General features: G+C 60.5%; 1 protein-coding gene across 2 annotated transcripts in view; it reads right to left on the reverse strand.

Moving 5' to 3' along the window:
- Positions 1-2,393: 2,393 nt before the first annotated feature.
- The window catches only part of SEMA6B (semaphorin 6B), a 93,252-nt gene continuing 72,299 nt past the window's right edge, over positions 2,394-23,346 (reverse strand). For both annotated transcript variants that reach the window (XM_054013639.1, XM_054013640.1), the window contains exons 8-17: positions 22,659-22,778; positions 22,252-22,340; positions 20,261-20,478; positions 17,022-17,153; positions 15,760-15,909; positions 12,235-12,429; positions 10,430-10,570; positions 8,873-8,950; positions 7,519-7,577; positions 2,394-6,916 (exon numbers count right to left, since the gene is read on the reverse strand). In XM_054013639.1, coding sequence (XP_053869614.1) covers positions 5,907-6,916; positions 7,519-7,577; positions 8,873-8,950; positions 10,430-10,570; positions 12,235-12,429; positions 15,760-15,909; positions 17,022-17,153; positions 20,261-20,478; positions 22,252-22,340; positions 22,659-22,778 — 2,192 coding nt within the window. In that variant the 3' untranslated portion in view covers positions 2,394-5,906. The remainder of the gene's footprint in view (positions 6,917-7,518; positions 7,578-8,872; positions 8,951-10,429; positions 10,571-12,234; positions 12,430-15,759; positions 15,910-17,021; positions 17,154-20,260; positions 20,479-22,251; positions 22,341-22,658; positions 22,779-23,346) is intronic.

Raw genomic sequence — 23,346 nt, forward strand, 5'->3', positions numbered from 1 at the left:
ACTGGCCTTAAACAATTATTGTCCGACTCCCTCGCCCTTGATTTCCCACAACTGTGAACGTTCCAAGCGATGAAAAAAAAAATGCTTAAAACTCATAATTTTGCACAGCTGTGACCATTTAAATGGATAAAAACCCGCTTCAAAAGAAACATCAATATTATCTGTCGCAATTAGAAAAAAAATCAAACGCAAATTCTGCCAAGCCTCCACACACCACGTCGCCTCCTGGGCTGCGGCGTTGCTGGGAGCTGTTGTGCTCCACCGCAGAGGTGGCTGCATTTCGGAGGCAAGGAAAGCAAGGCCTGTGGGCATAGATGCTGAGAAAGCGCTTGACAATGCATTTGTTTTATGTCATGCTTTAGCAAACGCAGGCGGAGGCCCATAGTAAGCAAGAAGGGCCAGCTAGGGTGTGTATTCACCAGCCATTATGTGCACACCTCGGGGGTGCTGGCCACTAGCCACGTACTGGAGGCTAGTGTTTGCTATGCATTGTATGACAGTAGCGCCTAGAGGCCCCAGATGAGCTCAAGCCCCTGTTGTGCTAGGCGCTGTACAGACCATAGTGAGAGCTGGTTCCTACTCCAAAACAGCCAAAGGGAGTCTGAGGTGAGACGCAAACACACATAGTGAGGAAGGGCCATGCGGAGCATGTCAACGGCATAGGTGACACGGCTCCTAGCCCGGTGCTCTCTCCACTAGACCTCACTGCCTCCTAGAGGCCCTGCATAAGTGACTGCACAGCCAGAGCGCATCACTGTGCTTATAACATGGGCTCGCCCTTTTTCATATTAAAGGCTTCGCTTGGAAGGGCGAAATAATCAATTTGCAGCCTGGTCTGCAGGCTGGTTAGGCCCTATAAAAATGGGCTGTCCCGTCATTTGTAAGCAGTGTATGCCAACCGCCTCACGAGCCCTCTCCTCTGCCTGTCGCGTAGCCGGTGCCTTGGCGTTAGCAGAGTCTTCGGAAAGGCCGGCTTACCCGACCTGCTGGCCAGAAGGGGGGCATGCTCCGGGCAGGGCAACAGGCTGGACAGACCCAGCATTGGACGCTGGAGTAGCAGCCCCAGTGTCAAAACCGCCCGGGTGTCACCAAAATGGCATTCGACACAACCAAGCAAATGTGCTAGCTGAGTGCAGGGCTCCCCAGGGAAGGGGCTCTGGCCTGTGCTATGCAGGGGAGCAGATGGGATGCTCGTAATGGTCCCTCTGGGCCTAACCGCCCTGCCATTAGTTGGCAGAATTTGGTGCTTGCAGACTCGGCTCCTTAGCCTTTGGCTTTACCTGCCGCGCTTACCAACGGCACCAGGCAGGAGCACACAGGGTCTCTAGTCCCACGGCACCACGATCTGGGCTGAGATTGTCCAGGCAGCCTGAGGGAATTCGGCCCCCAGCTCCCACTGAACTCAGTAAAGCAGGAGTCTTTGTGCCTAGACGGTGCAGCCCCCAGGCAGCTGGTGAGCGGACACACGCAGACCCCGGTGCACTCTGGGAACACTGCAGCGAGCGAGGGTTGCGGGATCTAGGCCATAGTTTTCAAGCCGGCTCAGCGGGTGCGATCCAGGCCATCCTGCCCTTAGGGGAGATGATAATGGTCATTCCAACCACTCAGCTCGACCCAGACACTTGCCAGCCAGCCATTGCCAAGCCCTTGCGAGAGTCTCTATCCCTCTTTCACAGGCTCAGGGCCGGGATGGCCCAGATTCCCAAAGGGCTTTCGCTGCCTAACTTCCTTTGGAGTTCTGGGCAGAAGTGACTTGACCAAGGACCCGCAGCTGGTATGTGGCAGAGGCAGGACTGAAATCCACATCCTTCCCACGCCCGCAGCAACTGGGCCGTTTGCCAGTGAACCTATCTGGGTGTGGCGCTTCACCTCCAGGTTGCTGGCTTGCGAGCAACCAACCATCCAATACTGACGCCGCTCTGGGGCTCACATGGACCGAGCCAGCTGCCCTGAGTCCAGCTGGTCGGGAGATTGTCCACCAGCATGACTGACGCCTGAAAGAGACACGCTGCCCCCTAGTAAAGGTGGTAGGGGAAAGTTGGCCCTTGCTCTATGGGTGGGATCTTCCATATGGATGGGGCACCACAGAGGGGATCTTCCCCTGGCCCTCCTTTGGTGCTTCAATTGCTGCTCTTAGCTACTCCGCTGCAAACTGCCTTTAAGTCACAGCAGATCTCAGCCCACGGGCCATGGCAAAGTCAAGCTGGCACAGGTGGCAGGGACTGGCACAGGCGGCGGCCCTGGGTACCAGGGGCATTTCCCTCTGGATTAGTCCCAGAGCTGGATACGCCAGAGCCTGGTTCTTTGTGGATTCCTGTCCTCCCCCCTTTGGGGAACCCCCGGGGCCAACGAATGCGAGAAAAGACAGCGATGCTGGGGCGGGAGGGGCGGGGTCCAGTCTTGTAAACAGAACTTTATTGGCAGGGGGAACTCCAGAGTTATACAGAGAAGAGTTTACTGCTGTAGCATGCATGGCCTGCACAGGTTAAAAGGAGAAAGGTCACAGGGGGGCACAGGTCACAAGAGAACTTGCATCGTACTGGACCACTCGCTTGGCAATGGGTCGTCTCCTCGCACACCTTATTTACAGTGGTGGGGAGCGGGCGGCCTGCAGGCCCGGCTTCCCCTGGGGGCAGCTAGAGACGCCCGCCCCTTTCCGCGGAGCCCATCGCAGCTGTCTTGTCCCCCTCCACGTCACCATGGTCCCCTCCCCTCTTCCCCCAGGCCTGGCTCTGCTCCCTCGTCAAACTCCCCGGGGTGGGGATCCGGCCCCCCCAGCCTCCCTCGGGAAAGCAGGGGCCTGGCTGGCGGGGCCCAGGCTCCGCAGTGGGCCGGGGCAGAAGCCCTGCTGAGCTGTCACCGTCTTCCCAGTGCTTTGGCTGCCATTTTAAGCTGGCCTGGGCAGCATGTGGGCAGGATCCATCCAGGTGCAGGCTAACCGGGCCGGCAGCCCGTGCGTGGTACACACGGTGTACGCGGCGCTGCAGCCCGTGCATGATACACGCGGTCCTCACAGGGCTGCAGCCCGTGCGTGGTACACGCGGCCCTGGTGCTGCAGGCCCTGTTGGCCTGATTGTCACAAGAGCTCATCTCCCATTCAGGCACCTAAAGGAAGTGGCTGGATTCGCACACAGGGCCCAGCCCCCAGCAGCTCCCATTTGCCTGGCGCTCCGGCCCCAAGACGGTGCCACACGAGAGCTGAGCTTTGCCATGCCTGGTGGAGAAGGCCAAGTGGGGGGAAGGGGGCAGGCTGCAGGCCAGCTCTAGGGAGGGGGGCAGCTTCCAGATTACCTGCCCCAGCCCAGCGAGCACATTCTGCTGCCTGCCCCCACTTCCCATCCAGCACCCCCTCCCTCAGGTATCTTTCCTTGCCCTGGCCCCACGCTGCCAGTCCTTCCCCTTCCCTGGGCTCTGGGTCTCAGGCCCTGCCTGCCCCGGTGGGCAGAGGGGACCAGCAAGGCCGCACCCAGCAGCAGGATCTGACCCTGGACCCAGTGCTCCGGCTAACAGGCCCGGAGAGGACAAGAACCCGGCTCCCAACCCCAGCCCAGACTCTGTGGCCCCAAGCGGGCCGGGGACCTCTTTTCACTGGCTTTTGTGCTTGTGGCGGGACGCGCCGAAATGCCACGGGGGAAGCCGTCCCTGTCATCTCTGTGGTCTGAGTGGGGTGCAGGGGACCTGGGGAAGCAAGTGAATCCCCCCCACCCCTTCGTGGACTTTGCACCCCCAGCGAGGCTGGGAGAAACAGCTGAGCATCGGGGCGAGCGTCTGAACCAGCCCCATCCCCCACAATCTTCACTGATCCCCACCGCCCGGGGAGCGACGAGAGCCGGTCTCAAACCCCCAGCTCTGAGCCTCCCTTGGGGAAGATGAGAGCTGGAGGCACCCCGGCAAGTCGCAGCTGCGTCCCGGAAAGGTTGGCTGGGTGCCCGCAGGGGGCAGCGCCAGGCGCGCACACAAACATGCCAATGCATGCACACGTTATCGCGGGCTCCCTGTGCCCGCAAGCGCCACGCCGTCTCCGAGATCGGTGCCAACAGCTAGGCTCCAATCTGTGCTTTAGAGAGAGGGGGGCAGGAGCCAGACTTCCCGGAGAGCCCCTTCCCCGCCTGGCCGGAGGTGGGTGGAGATGGGGACCTTGGTAGGGGAACAGCAGGGGATCTGCTGACAACGCCCGGCCCGCTGCCCTGCCACAGCCGGAGACGCTCTTGATCCCTGGCCCGAGAGACGCCTCCGCGCTGGAGGGATTGTGCAATTTGTGACAGAGGAAAGGAAAGAAAAAGAAAGGCCACCTCCTCCCCCCCCCAATAAAACAAAAATACAAACAGGCCAAGATCCGATTCTGGAAACCCCCACGGAATCCGCGCCAAACCAGAGCAAGCCACACACCCGGGGCCCCTTCCCGCCTCGCGGTCGGTAGAAAATCAGCCCCCAAACGGGTTTAAAACAACAACAAAAAGATTGTGCTTCCTATTGTTCCAGAGACATATGCCCCCTCTTCCTGTCTTCCCCGTGGGGACTCCACAATCCCTAAGGCTACGTTTGTGCCAATCCTCTGCCCCCCACGCAGTCATCTCCACCACAGCGAAGGGCTCCTGTTGGAATCGGGTGGCGTGTGACCGACTGCATCAAGGCACGGGGGCGATGGTGGCACAGCGCGGCTGTGGGAGGCAGCCGGGAACCGTTTCACCAGCCAGTTCAGAGGGGCTTTGTTAGGGCTGCGGAGGGGCTGTGGGGGGGGGGCAGTATCAGGAAATGCCGTAGGGAAGGAGGATGGCCGGTTTTGGGGAGCGTAGCGGTAACCTCGCTGCAGTGTCAGCCCAATGCCATCCGCTGGCATCTGCCTGGCAGGGCTTCCCAGGGTGACGGGTAAAGTGCTGGTCTGTCTGCAGAGAGGCAGCCGGATGGGCCATCGGGGCGCCGGGACAGATCGGCCCCAGCCAGGTGGGAAGAGAACATCCCCCCCCAGACCCCTGCGGTCCCCTCTCTCTGCTGGTCCACCAGTGCAGCGGCCACTGGCTCCAGATCCCAGTGTTAGCTGGGCCTACGGGGAAGCCAACCGCCGGATTCACTGGAGGTCGCGGACCTTCCTGACCACGCAACAGAAGCCCTGTCCTGGGATAGACAGCGGGGGTCTTGCCCCCTGACAGAGCAGGGCAGAAGGGGCGCTGCACCAGCCCCACCCCTGCCAGCATGGGGCAGAAGGGGCACTGCTCACCGCAAGTGTAGGAACGGGCCCAGCCCTTGCCAGGTGAGGCCAGAGGGGGCACCCAGGCCCTGTGCCCTCCCAGCAAGAAGCAGGGGGGACTTCGGGCACTGGCAATGTCAGATGGGGGGAACAGAGGGGAACTCTGGCTTTGGCCCCCTCCCAAAAGGAGAGAGGAGAACTCTGAGATCCCGGGGAGGCCGCTCTGAGCCCGGGGTGTCAAGGAGCAAGTCACCCACTCATTAGAAGACCTGACACCCCCACCATTTACAGTACAAAAACGAGGAGGTGACGAGCCGGGCAGGGCGGGGGGGACCCCAGGTTCACCAGGGCCTTTTCCAGCCAGCTGCCTTCCACCCCCTCGCGCTGCTTTGTTATATCTACGGCGATGACGAAATCCTGCGTGGAGGGGCCCCAATCCTGCCTAGGTCCCACCGAAAAGAAGGAGCGAGTGGGGCAGGTTCGGGGAGAAGAGTCCAGTGAGGAAGCACCAGCTGCCAGAGCAAACGCAGAGACCCCCCCCAGACCCCACAACCGGCTCCTCTCCGGCGCCCCCTACAGTCATTTGCTGGAGACACCTGGGTCTCGGGCGTGTCTCCCTGGATGGGAGCGAGGCTCCCTATGCTCCGCCCCCTCCATTGAAACTCCGCCCCCAAGAGGAGGCTATACAACCAAACCACACCCCCTCCCCGGCCAGCTCCTATTTGACGGAGGGAGTCCGCTCGATGCCGTACTTGAGGAGGTGGCTGAGGTCCGTGAGGGTGTGCTGGCTGCCCAGCGTGGGGGCCCGCGGGGGCCCAGCGTGCCGGCTGTACACCCCCGGGTTCTCCGCGCTGTTGAACGTGTGGTTCCTCTTGAGGTGGGCGGCCGCCTTGCTGGCCGCGTTGTTGCTGTTGAAATTCAGCTTGTCGGGGTTCCAGGGGCTGCTGTCGGCGTAGTCCCCGGCCTCCCCGCTCGGCGCCGACACCACCCGGCGCCGGTCCGGGCTGTCGTGCGGCGTGACGGGGAACTCGCCGCAGGAGCTCCTGCCCAAGCCGGGCCGGTGGGAAGGGGGCGGCTGCTGCTGGCCCCTCGGCCCCTCGCCCCGCTCCCGCGCCCCGCTCACCGGCAGGTAGTGCATGTCCACGGAGGAGTCGCTCGCCTCGTCCTCCAGCTCTTGGTCCATGAGCATGGAGTGGCAGATGGGGATGCCGCGCCCGGCCCGGAGGTGGTGGGGCACCTGGGCGTGGCTGGAGTGCAGCAGGATGACGGAGGAGCCTGCGCAGGGCGGCTCGCGGATGGAGGCGTTGATGAGATTGTGGCTGTGCTCCCAGCTGCAGTTCTTGAGGTTGCCGGGGCAGCGCTTCTGCTGCAGGGGGGTCTGCTCGGGCGTGGGCAGCACCCCCGCGTCCAGGTCGTGCTGGCTGACCTTGATGAGCGCCTTGGGCCAGCCGTTCTGCATCAGCGGGGCCAGGAGGTTCTCGGGCTGGCCCCCGCGGGCGCGGCGCTCGCCCAGCCGGCTCACGCTCACCACCGACTCGCTGTGCGCCAGGATGGTCTCTTTGTCCTTGCGGCGCGCCAGCTCCTTGCGGTCTCGGTGCCCGATGAACCAGCACACGCTGAAGCCGGAGATCACCGCCCCGATGACGAAGGCAGCCACGGAGGAGATCACCAGCAGATTCACGGAGACCAGCCCGTCTGGCTCCTCCACGAAGCTCTCGGTCACCAGTCCTAGGGGGAAGGAGGAGCGGGTGAGCGCGCGGGGAGCGGGCACAGCCAGAGCCAGGCTGCCTGGCATGTTGGCACCGTGCGTCCGCCCTGTGCGTCCAGCAATCAGAGAGTCCAAAGGGTGGAGCACGGCTCACACCAGGGTCACAGTGCCAGCTGGGATCTGGCAGCATGAGCTTCCCCACAGCCACGGCTGGCTCTAACTTTTGACCGCCCCAAGCAAAAAAAAAAAAAAAAGCAGCACCGCTCTGCCGAAACACCCCCCCCAGCGCCACCCTGCCCCGACGAAACAACCCCCCCCAGTGCCGTGCCGCTGAAACAACCCCCCTGAGCGCCGCCCTGCCCCGCCGAAACAAACAAACAAAAAAACCTCGAGCGCCGCCCTGCTGAACCAAAAAAAAACCCCCGAGCGCCGCCCCGCCACCCCAAGATTGGCCGCCCCTTACCAGGTGCCGCCCCAAGCACGTGTTTGGTCGGCTGGTGCCTGGAGCCGGCCCTGCCCACAGCAGTGCCCTGCCCAGGCCAGCTGCTTGTCCTACCCCGTGAGTTCCCCATGGCAGCTCCCTCCTCCCGCGCCCCCCGCCAGCGAGCACGGGAGCGCTTACCCTCACACTCCCCGAGGTGCGAGGTGCTGCCTCCGGCGATGTCCTGTTCGAACACAGCCCTGCGGGATGGCCACGAGGAAGGAAGGGATCAGTCAGAGGGAGGAAACGGGCCAAGACTGCGGTGCTACCTGGGACTCGAGCATGGCTGCTGCCCGGGGGGGGGTGGCGATGCCATGCTGAGAGAGGCCAGCTCAGTGCTGGCTGTGTGCTTCCTGCTCCGGGAACCAAACGGGGTCCGGCTGGGTCAGCAATCAGGCTGGAGACAGCAAACCCAGAGCCCGAAGGGGAGGGCACTCTCCCATCTGAGCCAATGCAGGGCACAGTGTGTGGGGGGGGTTGGGAATAGGAGGGGGGCTGACTTCACCCCTGCAGGCAGTGCAGAGCTAGAGGGCGCTGTGTCACGGGGGCCCCTGCAGTCGGTGGTGCTAGGGGCCCTGGGCTGGGCTGCTGGGAGGCCCCGTGGCAGCTGACACGTGGAACACGTGGTCATTACAGATCCCGGGACATTTCTGCGCCAAGGCCAGGAGCCAGCCCCAGTTCCCTGGCCCGATTCCTGCGGAAGAGGGAATTCCGTCCTCCACCCCCCTCCCCTGCCCCAGTGACGCCCAATGGAAATGACACGCCCCTGGGGGGAGGGTTGAGGGGCTTAGCACAGGCTGGGCCGGGGAATGCAGCAGCAGAAGGTTGGATGGGAACAAAGGGCTCAGTGCTCCCAGGGGATGGGAGATGCTCGGTGGATGGTCCCCCATCAGTGCTTCGGGTCTCAATAGGCCCCACTGGCAAATCCCTCCCCCCTCCGAAATCTGGGGCTTGGTCCATGGAGCACCCCGGGAGGGAGCTACTTCCCAGTGCACCCCGAGGGGCTGCTGGCCTCTGAGCATCTCTCCTTTATCCCTGGACGCCTAGCAAGAGGCAGGGACACGGGGTCTCCAGAAGGGACAGGGCTGAGATGCTGCACGAGGAAGAAGATCCCAGGATCCTTTCGGCAGCAGAACTCCAGGCAAAACCTCTCACCTGGGCACCGAATTCCCGCCCCGCCTGGTGGAGATCACGGGGCTTGGGTGTGAGATGAGTTTGCTGGTTCTCAGCCCAGCTGTCAGTAGGGTCGCGGCGTAAACCCCACCTGTGCAATCAGTGGTGCCCCAGGCTGGCTGGCTCAGCAGAGAGGCCAAAGACGCAGGGAACTGCCCCTCCAGATCGGGGTGGAGGCTCATCCCACAGCCTGGGCTGCCCCAGCTCTGCACAGGTCCCCGGTCTCTAGGGCTGTTAACCCAGCACCACCTGCAGCAGCCAACTCCCATCGAGGTGGCTCCCCATCCCCAGCCCTGGAGGGATCCTCGCTGGCCAGCGTTACCTGGTGCTCGTTTCCAGGAAGATGCAGGAGCCCTCGGGGGTCCAGCCGCAGTAGGGGTCCCGGCTCCCAAGGCAGTTCCTGAAACCCGGCAGGAAAGGGGGGCTGGTTAGAGAAGTCCATGGTGGATCGCGGGCGCCTGGTCCGCAGTCAAGGTGGGACAGTTCACTGATGGGGGATTTCACACCTACTGGGCCAAATCTATCCCTGATGTAGGCCCCTTGGAGCCAGCGAGGTCACATGGCAAAGATATTATTGGCTCACGGGCTCTATGTAAACCTGGATGTGACTCGTGAGAAGGCTGCATCTGGGGCAGCAAAGAAGCCGTGCTGACTATTAATAATGAAGGAATACGGGCTGGCAAGTATACAGGCAGTATGGGCCGGCCAGGATCTCAGGACGCCTGGGTTCTCGTCCCAGCTCTGCTACTGGGGAACCTGGGGCAAGCCACTTCCTCTGTTTCCCTTCCCATCTTTTGTGTTGTCTGTGAGCAGGGACTGTCACTCGCTCTATGTACAGCACCTGGCACAATGGGGCCCAGATCTCTGGTGAGGGGTCCAGATGCAGCCGCATACAAAGAATAACCTCCAAAAAGCTCCATTACACAGCCCAGCGCTCCCAAAATAGGAGGCGGCCGCATTAATGCCTGGGTCACCTCAATCCAGCGCCCTCGTGCGTCTGCGTTATGGTCCCGTCTTTAAGGATCACACGCTATTTTTAACCCAGGGTCCCCTGCTTCATTCAGCTCTCGGTCAACTCTCAGCTCCAGGGGACGGAGGGCACGTCTGCTCAGGTGGGCAGCTGGCCATCGACCGAGCTGGAGCTGATGGCAGGGAAGGGGCCCAGAATACCCCTGGAGGCCCCCTCTTGCCCACCCTATGCAGCAGAGCCCGGGAGCTGATGGACAAAGGCTGCAGCTGGAGGTTGGGAGAAATCCCCCCCCCACACACACACATCTGGTTGATCCTTCAGTGGTGGTTGTCCTGGAAAAATCCCACGCTGCCCTGGGCTCAGTCCCTTCCCAGCAGCCAAAACTTTAATTTGCCAGGGGGCAGGTATTAAGCCGAGACATTCTGAATAACTGCCTCTCGGGCTCTGATAATGAGGCAGGGGAATGTGGTGGGCAAGGACGCGGGCACCAGCCCTCGGGCCCCACCACGTGTGACGGATGGCATTACTTGCGGGACAGCTTGGCTCCTACAAGGGGAACTTGCCCCCTCCCCGAACCACAGTCCTAGGACAGCAGGGACCAGAGATGGGGAAAAGGCTCTGGGGCAGAGCCAGGGTGATCCCACGTTGCGGGAGGGTGGGTTTGAACCCCTCCTGCCCCCGATGTTATGTTCATGCCCCCACCCCAAAGAGAAAGCTATAGCCAGACTGAACCCCCAAACAAGTGCTGTCGCCACCTTCTCAGGGGGTTCAATGCAAAACCAGGGAGAAGTTTGTGTGTTGCGGGGGAGGCGTACTAGACGGAAACCCCGCCCACAACCCCAAACCCCGCCCATTCACAACCCCATGCCACTGAGCCGTGGTGGCAAGAGCTGAGAACGAGAAACTCACTTCATGCAGCCTGAGTGCTGCTGGCATCGGGCAGTGGGCACCCTCACCACGCACGGGGGGAAGGCCAACAGCAAGGACCCCGTGGCTTTGTCCAGCTCCATGCCCAAGAGCTTCCTTTCGTCCTCGTTGTCTCGGCCGCACCTGCCGGCAGACCCGGGGGAAATCTCAGTCCGCGCCATGTCCCAGAGGAGAGCCCACCCGCCCTGACCCTGGGCTGCCACTGTGTGGAGTGGCCAGCGTGAGACTGGGACTGGTCCCCAAGAGGGCACGGGGCGGAGGGACCTTTTGTATACTTCCCAACAGAGAACAGCACCAAAGCCCCACGCTCCTCCCCCCACCTCTGAGAAAGTGCCAAGTCAGGCAAGGAAACTGAGGTCCTTTTGTGCTGCAGGAGATGGAGGGGGTCCCTCGATGGACCGTGGGGAGGGATTCACTCTGTGTCGCTGTCAGGGAGGCCTGAGACCCGGGGACTGATTGCGCCCTGCGTTGGGTGGACATGGAGGGGAAGGGGCACGAAACGTGAACTTAGGGTGACCCGAGGTCCTGATTTTACAGGGACAGTCCCAATATTTGGGGCTTTGTCTTATATAGGCTCCTATTACCCCCCACCCCCGTCCTGATTTTTCACACTTGCTGTCTGGTCACCCTACGTGAACTCAGAGTGCGTGTGGGAATCGGACCCCCTCAGAATCCAACTTCTGCACCAGGGCCTGAGAATTACATGGGAGACCCGCGTTGCACCATCGGCTCACTCGTTCACCACTGGGGGGGCGGGGGGGAGGGCCATGTGTGAGGTCTCTGCCGAAAGCTAAGAACTCGCTGATCGTCAGGGCGAGATGTTTGGAGAGGAAGCCGTGGGAGAGAGATGTAACATGGAGGAGATTTAGCTTTGAAGTGAAGCTTGTCTGACTGAATCAGCCGCCCTGAGTTTACTGTCTCAGGCCTGAGGATTTACAAAGACTCAAGTACCCCAAGAAAAGTCTCGGCCTAGGGGACCCCCCGTGGCAAGAGACAAGAGTCTGTAACTGCAGGAGAAGAGAGGGCCCAAGATTTTATCCTTTGCGGAGGCGTCACGCTAGCTCCCAGTTTTTCTGGGCTGGACAAGTGCTGCACGGACTGACCGTTTGGGTGAGAAATACACCTCTACCCCGATATAACACGACCCGATATACCATGAATTCGGATATAATGCGGTAAAGCAGCGCTCCGGGGGGGCGGGGCTGCGCACTCCGGCGGATCAAAGCAAGTTCGATATAACGCGGTTTCACCTATACCGCGGTAAGATTTTTTTGGCTGTAGTCTGGGTTTTAGGTTTTTCTTACGTTTCCAAAACCTTGTACTTGCTGCTATTTGAGTCTCTGTCTCAAGCTCTGTGCAATACACTTCACTTTGGGTTTGCTACAGACACGTCTACACGCCTTGCGCTGAGGAGAGGGCAGAGCCAAGATGAAACCAGTACCTTGGGGTGCGCTGCGGGTGCCCAGACGCAAGGGAGTGGGCACTCCAGTGCACATGGGTGGGAGCTGGGGAGTGTAACACTGGATAGTTGGGGAGCGTTTCCCCGGGTGGGCACAGACAAGGCTGCTGTGAGAAAGCCGTTGTGACTCACCTGAGTATCCCAGGGACTCGGATCCATCTGTCCAGGTGCTTACCCCATGCCCATCCCCGTAGGATTTCCCATTCTCTGACTGGCACCTCTGGGTCCCCAAAGCCCAAACCCCTCCATCCTGTTTAACTTCATTCCCAGCCCCTGGGCGCCATTGTTCCGAGAGCGCTAGCCGCGCCCAGGCCGTGTCCGCGCCTACCTGCCGGGGTGGTAGGTCTCGAACTCCTCCAGGAGCAGGCTCTGGCTCCCGGCGCTGACGGCTGAGGGGCTGGCACTGATGTTGGGCTTGATCAGGAACTTGAGGACGGTGCCGGTGTTAGAGCCCAGGAAGACCACAGTGCAATTGCCCCAGGGCCCCGCCGCACTGTCCACCACAATTTTACGGAGCTGATACCTGCAGAGCAGGGGATGGAAGAGGGGTCGCTCGTTATTGTTCATGACGGCTGAAGTTCAGGAGAAGCCCCAGAGAAGAGGTGATGCCATCAGGGGTAGGGGAGCAAGGCAGGAGGATGGGGAGATGCGGTAGTGTCCCGGGGTTAACACACCTAGTGTGGATTGGACTCTCTGTAGCTAGAAAAGACCTGCTGAGTTACCACTTACTGCCCTCCTGCTAGTGTGTATGGGAAATCTACGTCCCCACCCAAACCCAACCCACATCGCAACCAGAATCCACCAAGATCCTCATGAGAACTCAACCCAGATCCCAAACTGAACTTGATCCAGATCCTAACCCGAACCCAACCCACATCCCCAACCAGAACCCACCCAGATCCCCATCAGAACCCAACCCACATCCCAAACTGAACTTGATCCAGATCCTAACCTGAACCCAACCCACATCCCCAACCAGAACCCACCCAGATCCCCATCAGAACCCAACCCACATCCCAAACTGAACTTGATCCAGATCCTAACCTGAACCCAACCCACATCCCCAACCAGAACCCACCCAGATCCCCATCAGAACCCAACCCACATCCCAAACTGAACTTGATCCAGATCCTAACCTGAACCCAACCCACATCCCCAACCAGAACCCACCCAGATCCCCATCAGAACCCAACCCAGATCCCAAACGGAACCTGAAGAAACGACAGTCCAAGATAGACACATCTACACACCCACCCACACCTACACACACGCACACCCCAGGGATCCATACACACGCCAGAAGCCCGTGCACCATACACCCAGAGCAGAAATGCACCGATCCTACATGCATTCCGGACACAATCCCTCTCCACGCACAGGGACATCCCTGTTTCCACACATTTACACACTTGCAGATCACGTGTAGGCACAGACACCCCTGCACCACTCCAATGGCTTCCTTGCTATGGGACATACATCCACACAGCTCCAGGCCCAGCCAGCCAGACCCCCAAGAAAGGCCCCCGGAGGCCAAGCTAAGGCCAGGCAGAGGAGAGGAAGAGATTTTGGTGGGTATCACAACCTCTGCAGAAAGCTGTAGCTAAAACAAGAGGCTCCTTGTCCCTTCCCCCATCCCCCTCAAAAGGGTCAATTAGAATAAGTTTTCTGTTGTCTCATTACAGCTGTAATTATCAGCACCAATGAGCTCCGGCTGTTTTGCATTTTCACAGCACTGGTACCATGGGGTGAGGATTGGGAAGCACTCCACTCCCCACCTCCTCCTGCTCCCTCCCGCCGGCGCGCCATTGGGGCCCGGCTGGCGACCGCATACCCCCTGGCCCGTGCACTTGTCCCCGTCCCTCCCGCCACCCGCATATGCACCCCCAGACATGCGGTGCAAGCTCCCCACCACACTTCCCCTTTCAACACCTCGAATCCCAGCGAGTGATGCATCTGCCCATCAACACAAGCCCCCAGAGCCTCTGGTTGGGAGCTTCTGGCTTGAGAGCCAGGGAGTGATGCTTGATTAATTCCACATAAAACAGCAATTAAGGCAGATTTAATTAGAATGAGGCAATCTCGGCAGCAAAGTTTAGAAGATTTATCAACCCTCTTGGTGCACTCAATCCTCGCACAGGCACATGCGCGTGCACACACACACACACACAAGTGCACATGTAACACCCACCCACTCACAAATGCACATTTACACACCGGTACGCATATTTGCAAGAGCATGCGTACACACACAAGTGCATGTGTACACCCATGTGCATACAAGTATACTTGTCCACGTGGCCACACACTCACAACTGCACACAAGTGGACACGTACACACATACACACACACACAAAGTGTGCATGTACACACACAAGTATATATATGTGTACACACACTCAAGTGCACATGTACACGCACAACTGTAGACATATACTTGCAAGTGCACATGTATGCACACACGTCCACACTCACAAGTGCACACATACACATGCATACACCCACTCACAAGGGCACATGTGTACATACAGAAGGGCTCAGTGGTTTGAGCATTGGCCTGCTAAACCCAGGGTTGTGAGTTCAATCCTTGAGGGAGCTATTTAGGGATCTGGGGCAAAAATCTGTCTGGGGATTGGTCCGGCTTTGAGCAGGGAGTTAGACTCAATGATCTCCGGAGGTCCCTTCCAACCCTGATATTCTATGTACACATATGCACATACACACTCAATTGCATGCATTTACACACACACCCTTCATATAATTTATCTCCATCTAGCGGAAATCATAGGATTTCAGGGTTGGAAGGGATCTCAGGAGGTCATCTAGTCCAATCCCCTGCTCAAAGCAGGACCAACCCCAACTAAATCATCCCAGCCAGGGCTTTGTCAAGCCGGGCCTTAAAAACCTCTAAGGAAGGAGATTCCACCACCTCCCTAGATAACCCATTCCAGTGCTTCACCACCCTCCTAGTGAAATAGTGTTTCCTAATGTCCAACCTAGACCTCCCCCACTGCAACTTGAGACCACTGCTCCTTGTTCTGTCATCTGCCACCACTGAGAACAGCCGAGCTCCATCCTCTTTGGAACCCCCTTTCAGGTAGTTGAAAGCAGATATCAAATCCCCCCTCACTCTTCTCCTCTGCAAACTAAATAAGCCCAGTTCCCTCAGCCTCTCCTCGTAAGTTATGTGCCCCAGCCCCCTAATCATTTCCGTTGCCCTCCGCTGGACTCTCTCCTATTTGTCAACATCCCTTCTGTAGTGGGGGGCACAAAACTGGACGCAATATTCCAGATGTGGCCTCGCCAGTGCTGAATAGAGGGGAATAATCACTTCCCTCGATCTGCTGGCAATGCCCAATATGCCGTTAGCCTTCTTGGCAACAAGGGCACACTGCTGACTCATATCCAGCGTCTCGTCCACTGTAATCCCCAGGTCCTTTTCCTCAGAACTGCCGCTTAGCCAGTCAGTTCCTAGCCTGTAGCAGTGCATGGGATTCTTCTGTCCTAAGTGCAGGACTCTGCACTTGTCCTTGTTGAACCTCATCAGATTTCTTTTGGCCCAATCCTCTAATTTGTCTAGGTCCCTCTGTATCCTAGCCCTACCCTCCAGCGTATCTACCTCTCCCCTCAGCTTAGTGTCATCCGCGAGGGTGCAATCCCTCCCATCCTCCAGATCATTAATGAAGATATTGAACACAACCGGCCCCAGGACCGACCCAGTCAGCTCCAGGCAGCTGAGACAGGGGAACGAAGGGGGAATCCAGTCCCGCCTAACACTCAATCCGAGCACCCTAAACCCCAGCCCAGCCACGCCTGTTGGCTTCCTGCTCCTGGCTGAGCGGGCGGGTCTCTCACCGAGTCATGCTGCGGATGATCCACGGGGCGTGGCCCAGGGAGGGCACCGACTCGTCCATCAGGGGATGTGTCTTCACGAAGTTGAGGATCTCGTCCGGGAAGGAACTGGAGGAGTTATAGCGCATGCCGGGGGCTGCGCAGCACCCGGGCCTGGGGGCAGAGGGGGAGGCAAGGGCTGAGCGGCACGTGTCTCCCCACCTCCCGCCCGCCAACCTCGGCCCCTCTCCCCCCTGTGTGTCCCTCCCAGAGGGTGCAGCTGCCAGCAGTGCCCCAGGGAAGCAGGAAGCGGGGCGGGGGGGGCGACCCCGCCTACCTGAGCCGGGGCGTGACCAACGGATCACGAACGGATCGTTCCCGCTGTCGCCCCCCTAACCCCCTCCGTCTGACTGCATGGGCCACATGTGACTCTTGTGTAGTCAGAGCTGGAGGTGGGGGCGGTGAGGGGGACACTCTAAGACTCAGGGCCATGGGGCAGGGGGTGATACACTAAGACACAGGGCCTCCGGTGGGGGATGGGGTGGCAACCCAGGACTTGGGTGGGGAGGGGTGACATCTCAGGACCCAGGATGGACACCCCAGGACATGGGGACCAGGGTGGGGAAAGGACACTCCAGGACAGAAGATGGGGAAGGGGAGGTACCCCCCAGGGCACAGCACCCAGGCTGGGGGAGTGGAAGGACCCCCAGGAACCAGGACAGGGGAGGGACCCCTAAGGACACAGAACCCAGGGTGGGGGAGTGGAAGGACCCCCAGGACAGGGGAGGGACCCCCCAGGACACAGGGCCCAAGCTGGGGGAGTGGAAGGACCCCCAGGACAGGGGAGGGACCCCCCAGGACACAGGGCCCAGGGTGGAGGAGTGGAAGGACCCCCAGGACAGGGGAGGGACCCCCGAGGACACAGGGCCCAGGGTGGGGGAGTGGAAGGACCCCCAGGACAGGGGAGGGACCCCCGAGGACACAGGGCCCAGGGTGGGGGAGTGGAAGGACCCCCAGGAACCAGGACAGGGGAGGGACCCCCGAGGACACAGGGCCCAGGCTGGGGGAGTGGAAGGACCCCCAGGACAGGGGAGGTACCCCCCAGGACACAGGGCCCAGGGTGGGGGAGTGGAAGGACCCCCAGGACAGGGGAGGGACCCCCCAGGACACAGGGCCCAGGGTGGGGGAGGGTTGATAACTGGCCATGCTCCCTGTGTGGGGCGCGACGCTGCGGGGTCCTGGTGATACACATGGGCCGTTGCCCAGGGCGCGGGCCGTCCACTCACCGCGGCTTCGGCACCAGCTCCTCCGGCACAGGGGTCCAGATGGACTCGGGGGATTTCTGCTCCCGGAAGCGCCCCTCAAAGACAGACGCCACCTGTGCCATGTCGAAGGCGCAGACCGCTGAGCCGGGGATGCTGCAGAGACACGGGGACCATGAGAGCCTTGTCGCTGGCCCAGCCTCCCAGCACCCACTCCCACCCTCCTCCCGCCCGGCCGGGACCCCCCGCGAAAGTCACAGAGGACGTTATGGGCCTGGGCTGAGCAGCTCACTAAGGACTTGGGTGAATTTTCTTTGGTGTCCCGTCAGTTCTTGTCTGGGGCCGGGCTGAGTTCTGCTTTGACTCTGTGCTGATCCTTTGGTGGGTTCTGTTTGGGATCTAGCACCGCGTGGGATCTGGTTTGGTGTCTAGGCCCAGCTCTGTTTGGGATCCATTTGGGGTGGGGTTCTGCTTGGGATCTAGTTTGGTGTTTGGGCTTGATTCCGTTCAGATTTGGTTTCGTTTCTGAGTCCGGTTTTGCTTGAGATCTGCTTAGGGATATGAGCCAGGTTCTGTTTGGGAGCCAGTTTAGGTTGAGCTCTGGTTGGGATTTGTCTTGATGTAGATTTGTTTGGAAACTGGGCTGGGTCCTGTCTGGGATCCAGTCTGGAGCCTGGGCTGGGTCCTGTCTGGGATCCAGTCTGGGCTGGGTCCTGTCTGGGATCCAGTCTGGAGCCTGGGCCGGGTCCTGTCTGGGATCCAGTCTGGGCTGGGTTCTGTCTGGGATCCAGTCTGGAGCCTGGGCCGGGTCCTGTCTGGGATCCAGTCTGGGCTGGGTTCTGTCTGGGATCCAGTCTGGAGCCTGGGCCGGGTCCTGTCTGGGATCCAGTCTGGGCTGGGTCCTGTCTGGGATCCAGTCTGGAGCCTGGACCGGGTCCTGTCTGGGATCCAGTCTGGGCTGGGTTCTGTCTGGGATCCAGTCTGGAGCCTGGGCCGGGTCCTGTCTGGGATCCAGTCTGGAGCCTGGGCCGGGTCCTGTCTGGGATCCAGTCTGGGCCGGGTCCTGTCTGGGATCCAGTCTGGAGCCTGGGCCGGGTCCTGTCTGGGATCCAGTCTGGGCTGGGTTCTGTCTGGGATCCAGTCTGGAGCCTGGGCCGGGTCCTGTCTGGGATCCAGTCTGGGCCGGGTCCTGTCTGGGATCCAGTCTGGAGTCTGGGCCGGGTCCTGTCTGGGATCCAGTCTGGGCCGGGTCCTGTCTGGGATCCAGTCTGGAGCCTGGGCCGGGTCCTGTCTGGGATCCAGTCTGGAGCCTGGCCCGGGTTCTCTGCACAGCTACTTAGCTCCCAGTCCCACAGAGCAGCATCCTCACCCCTCGGGGGACCCCTGGCCGGTCCCCGTCTATGGCTGGCACCTACATCAATGTGGCGGCAGGAGCTGGGGAGGTCTCTGCAGCCGGCACGGCTCAGGGTGCTAACAGGGCTCTGACAGGCGGGGGCTGCTTTCCCAGGTAGACGTGGCTGCTGGTGATACAGCCCTGCAGTGACGTCACCGCCCTGGGAGGGCGGGTGTGACGAGCAGCGAGTGAAAGGGACAAACCAGAGGTGCCCAAATCCTGGAGGGGGCCGAGCTGCTTGCCCCTCTTGGTGGCTACTGCCAAGGCTCGGGGGCAGGTGGGGGTGTGTGGGAGGGCTGGACTGCATGGCTCAGACAGCAGGAGCAGGGGAGGGAAGCCTTCAGAGCAGCCAAAAGGCAGAGAAAAACCCATTCTCTGCCCACTGCCCACCCTGGGCGGCTCTCGCCATGGCAGATTTGTTACCAAAGCTACCGCCTGACCTGAAGAGCTGGGACCCCCCACTGCACAATCAGCCCTCGCCCCCTGGCCCTGGACTCAACGGGCAGCGCATCCCAATCGCCCGCAGCCGTCAGGGCTGTTCCCGGGCCTGTGAGGGGGGGTGCCCTGGCCTCCCCGGGGGGGTGGGGACGTCTGGATTTTTCTCCCTGCCGCCCCTGTGGGTTTGCATATAATCGCAGCCATGGAATTTATCCCCAGTGGGTGAAACTGATGTCTCCGTGGGTTCCCAGTGGGCTGGGCTAGGGAGCGGACAGGATTTCTATCCAGAGGTGGTAGCCATAGGTGCCGACTCTGTGGGTGCTCCGGGGCTGGAGCACCCACCGGCAGCTTCCCGTCAGCTTCCCTCCGCCTCCCCGCGCCTCCTGCCAGCCGGCGGGTCCTGCCGATCAACGCCTCCCCCTCCCTCCGCAATCAGCTGTTTCACGGCGTGCAGGAGGCTCTGGGGGGGAGGAGCGAGGATGCAGTGCACTGGGGGCAGAGGGTGGAATTGGGCGGGAAGAGGCGAGGTCGGGGTCGAGCGGGGGCAGGAAGAGGCAGGACGGGGCCTTGGGGGAAGGGGTGGAATGGGGGCGGGGCCTGGGACAGAGCCAGGAGTCGAGCACCCCCCCCGGCACTTTGGAAGGTTTTGAACTGGGTCAGGAACTCAAGGGCACAAGATCGGAGCTGAGAGGAGCTTCAACCTCCCACCCGGCCTGGTGTGAAATATGCACGGTGACCCCCTAAATCACCCAAAGCCCATTGCACGGCTGGTGGATGGAGGGACAGCCTGATCTAGTGCCAGTGCTAGGCAATGGGAGTCTTTGAGCTCTGGATCAGGCCCGAAGCCGGGGGTGCAGGCGTTTTCCCTGAGGCGCAGCGGCCTCTCAGCAAGGCTGCGTGGAGAATCTGCCGCGGGGGGTGCGGTGGGGGGTGGTGTTTGTTGCAGACCTGATCCCAAGCCGAATGGAACGAATGCAAAGACTCCCACTGATGTCAACGGCCTTGGATCTGGCCCTCAGGGCTCGTGCAGGGTGTGTGCACAAGTACATGTGCGAGGGTGTGCACGCTGTGCACGTGCGAGGGTGTGCACAAGTACACATGCGAGGGTGTGCACGCTGTGCACGTGCAGAGACGGCGAGTGGAAATCCAGAAGGGAGGACGGACTGATCCGCGCCCGATTGGGTCAGGACGTCGGGGTTCTCTGCAGACGTCCCGTTGCAGCCACAGGCCCAGGGCTGAGCTCCGCTAGCCTGTGGGAGCTTTGCCCGGGCAGACTGCAGGATTGGGTCCCCAAGCTGGCCGGGGCAGACACCTGCTCCTTTGGGAAGGCGGCGCTGACGTCAGCTGGGGGCGAAATGAGCTAAGGGGAGAGCCCCCCAGCTGGACACGGTGCCCAGGACCCCTCCCTTCCCCGTGGCTGAGGAGGACCGACCTGTTGGAGGGCGTGGAGAAGACCGCCAGCACCACGGGCCGCCCGTCCAGGTACAGGATGTCCGTCACCGACTGGATGACGTTGAAGTAGAAGTGCGAGTCCCCCGGCACGGAGCAGTTGAGCCGGGCCTTGAGGAAGGACGTCCACTGCTTCTCCAGCACGCGCTGCGAGCCGCCCTGGTCGTTCTTACACACCCGGGCCACCCGGGCCACCACCACCTGCAGCCGGGATGGGAGCGTCACGGGGAGGAGGCACCCACCCCCGCCACCCTCCCAGCCCCGCCTGCCCACACCGGAGCTGCTCTGCCACCCACCCCATGGCTAGCCAGTGGCCCAGGATCATGGAGGGGGGGAAGAGAGGGATTGAGCTTTGGGGGGTGGAGCGTGGCTAACTCCCATGCAGCGGTCTCTGTGCGCCCCCCTGTCACAGCCTGGCCTGAAAATGCTCCTGTGGGGGATCTTCTGTCCAACCCATTCCCAGGTCCCAGGCCAGTCTTTAAGGCCTGGCACGGGGACGGCAGTTTCCCTTCTCTGGTGGCGCATGGATGCCAGCACCCAGGATCTGCAGAGCTGCGGGCACACGGGGGGGAGCTGCCCCTCCAGTCTGGCCTGCAAACAGGAAGCCAGAATGGTGTCAGCGCCCTTTCGCTCATGGCTCGGGGTCCACAGCCCCCCTGACTCCAGCTCCAACAGACCCACTGGAGATCAGGGCCCTTGGCAGGTCTCCCCACCCACCTGGCAGCCTCACTCCCCGAGGGCGCCCTGGACATTCCCTGCCTGGCTCTACTTCGTTACAGAACTCCCCCACCTGTCTGGAACAGCCCCAGGGCGAACGCCCCACCCTCCCAGGCTGCAGCCTGTCCTCCACATCTGACCAGAACCTGCCTCCGCAGACAGGCGCTGGGGCCCCGTTGGAGAGACAGCAGGGCGGAGCAGGGCACGGGACTGGGACTTAGGAGACTTGGGATCTATTCCCTGCTGCGCCACTGACCAGCTGGGTGACTGTAGGCAAGTCATTTCCCCTCTCTGTGCCTCTGCTTCCCCTGCCTTTGTCTGGCTTGCCTGCTTACACAGTATGTGCTTTGGGACAGGGATTGTCTCGTGTGTGTCTGTGCAGCCCTTGCACAGTGGGGCCCTGATCTCAGCTGGAGCAGGGACGTCTCTCCCTGTGTGTCTGTGCAGCGCCTTGCACAGCAGGGCCCTGATCTCAGCTGGAGCAGGGACGTCTCTCCCTATGTGTCTGTGCAGCGCCTTGCACAGCGGGGCCCTGATCTCAGCTGGAGCAGGGACGTCTCTCCCTGTGTGTCTGTGCAGTGCCTTGCACAGCGGGGCCCTGATCTCAGCTGGGGCAGGGATTGTCTCCTCCTGTGTGTCTGTGCAGCGCCTTGCACAGTGGGGCCCTGATCTCAGCTGGAGCTGGGACGTCTCTCCCTGTGTGTCTGTGCAGCGCCTTGCACAGCGGGGCCCTGATCTCAGCTGGAGCAGGGACGTCTCTCCCTGTGTGTCTGTGCAGCGCCTTGCACAGTGGGGCCCTGATCTCAGCTGGGGCAGGGATTGTCTCCTCCTGTGTGTCTGTGCAGCACCTTGCACAGCGGGGCCCTGATCTCAGCTGGAGCAGGGACGTCTCTCCCTGTGTGTCTGTGCAGCACCTTGCACAGTGGGGCCCCGATCTCAGCTGGGGCAGGGATTGTCTCCTCCTGTGTCTGTGCAGCGCCTTGCACAATAGGACCCGTGTGCTGCTTTGAAACTAAGGCAATTCTCCCAGTACTTTGCCCTGTAAATTCATATCCACTGGTCAGAAGCATCCACTGCCCACAGAGCCATCGGTCGTCCATGTGCTCCCCGAGGCCTGTGATCGCCATTCTCCACCCCAGCCTGTCCCCAAGGCTTCCCCCAGGGAAGTGAAGGAGCAGAGCAGAAGCCGAGTGGGCGGCCCTGCCCCCGGAGAGCGCTGGCTGCGTCTGGGCCACGCAGCCCGGGAAGGCGCCTCACCTTCTCCAGGTAGTTAAACTCCATGGCGATCTCCCGGAAGAAGAAATAGACGTGGCTCTTCCACTCCACCGCGTGGACAAAGTAGGGCTCTGGCGGGAGAAGGGCAAACGCAAGGGGGTCAGGGTCTAGCGACAGGAAGCGGGGAGGGGGGCGGGGGGAACCTGATGAGAGCCAGCAGGGCATGTTCCCTGCGGGGCACCCTCACCCTGAGACAGGGCCGAGCGTGAGTGGCCTGGGAGCAGCGTAGGGGGAGCGGCTACGGGAGCCTCCAAGATGAGTAACTTTCTAAGGCAGCCGGTAACTCAGCCCCCACATCAGATCCAGTTTGGTCCCCAGGAGAGAACGTTCTCCCCCTCCCCCACCCCTCTGGGAATGGCCTCTGGGCCTCTGCGGGGACGGGAAACCACCTTTGAACCACTTGGAGTCATGCTTGACGGTGCGCAGAGTCGGGCTGTCCCCCAGGCTCCGGTAAATCACCGTGTCGATTGCCAGGAAATCCGTCACCGTGGCCGTGAACAGCATCCCGCCTGCCAAGGAGAGAGCGGAAATAAATAGATCGATAGATATTGGGGTGATAGATAGATATTGGGGTGTGTATGTAGATAGATAGATAGATGTGTGTGTGGATGGATAGATAGATAGATAGATAGATAGATATTGGGGTATGTATGGGGATAGATAGATAGATAGATAGATAGAGGGGGTGGATGGAGATAGATAGATAGATAGATAGATAGATAGATAGATAGATAGATAGATAGGGGTATATGGGGATAGATAGATAGATAGATAGATAGATAGATAGGGGTATATGGGGATAGATAGATAGATAGATAGATAGATAGATAGATAGATAGATAGATAGATAGATATTGGGGTGTGTATGGGGATAGATAGATAGATGGATAGATAGACAGATAGGATGTATGGAGATAGATAGATAGAGAGATAAATAGATAGATAGATAGATAGATAGATATTGGGGTGTGTATGGGATAGACAGATAGATATAGATAGATAATGAGAGAGAAAAGGTGGGCGACGTGATATCTTTTATTGGACCAACGTCTGTTGGTGCAAGAGAAGCTGCCGAGC

Source organism: Malaclemys terrapin, chromosome 24 (genome assembly GCF_027887155.1).
Source record: "Malaclemys terrapin pileata isolate rMalTer1 chromosome 24, rMalTer1.hap1, whole genome shotgun sequence".
Taxonomy (NCBI): domain Eukaryota; kingdom Metazoa; phylum Chordata; order Testudines; family Emydidae; genus Malaclemys; species Malaclemys terrapin.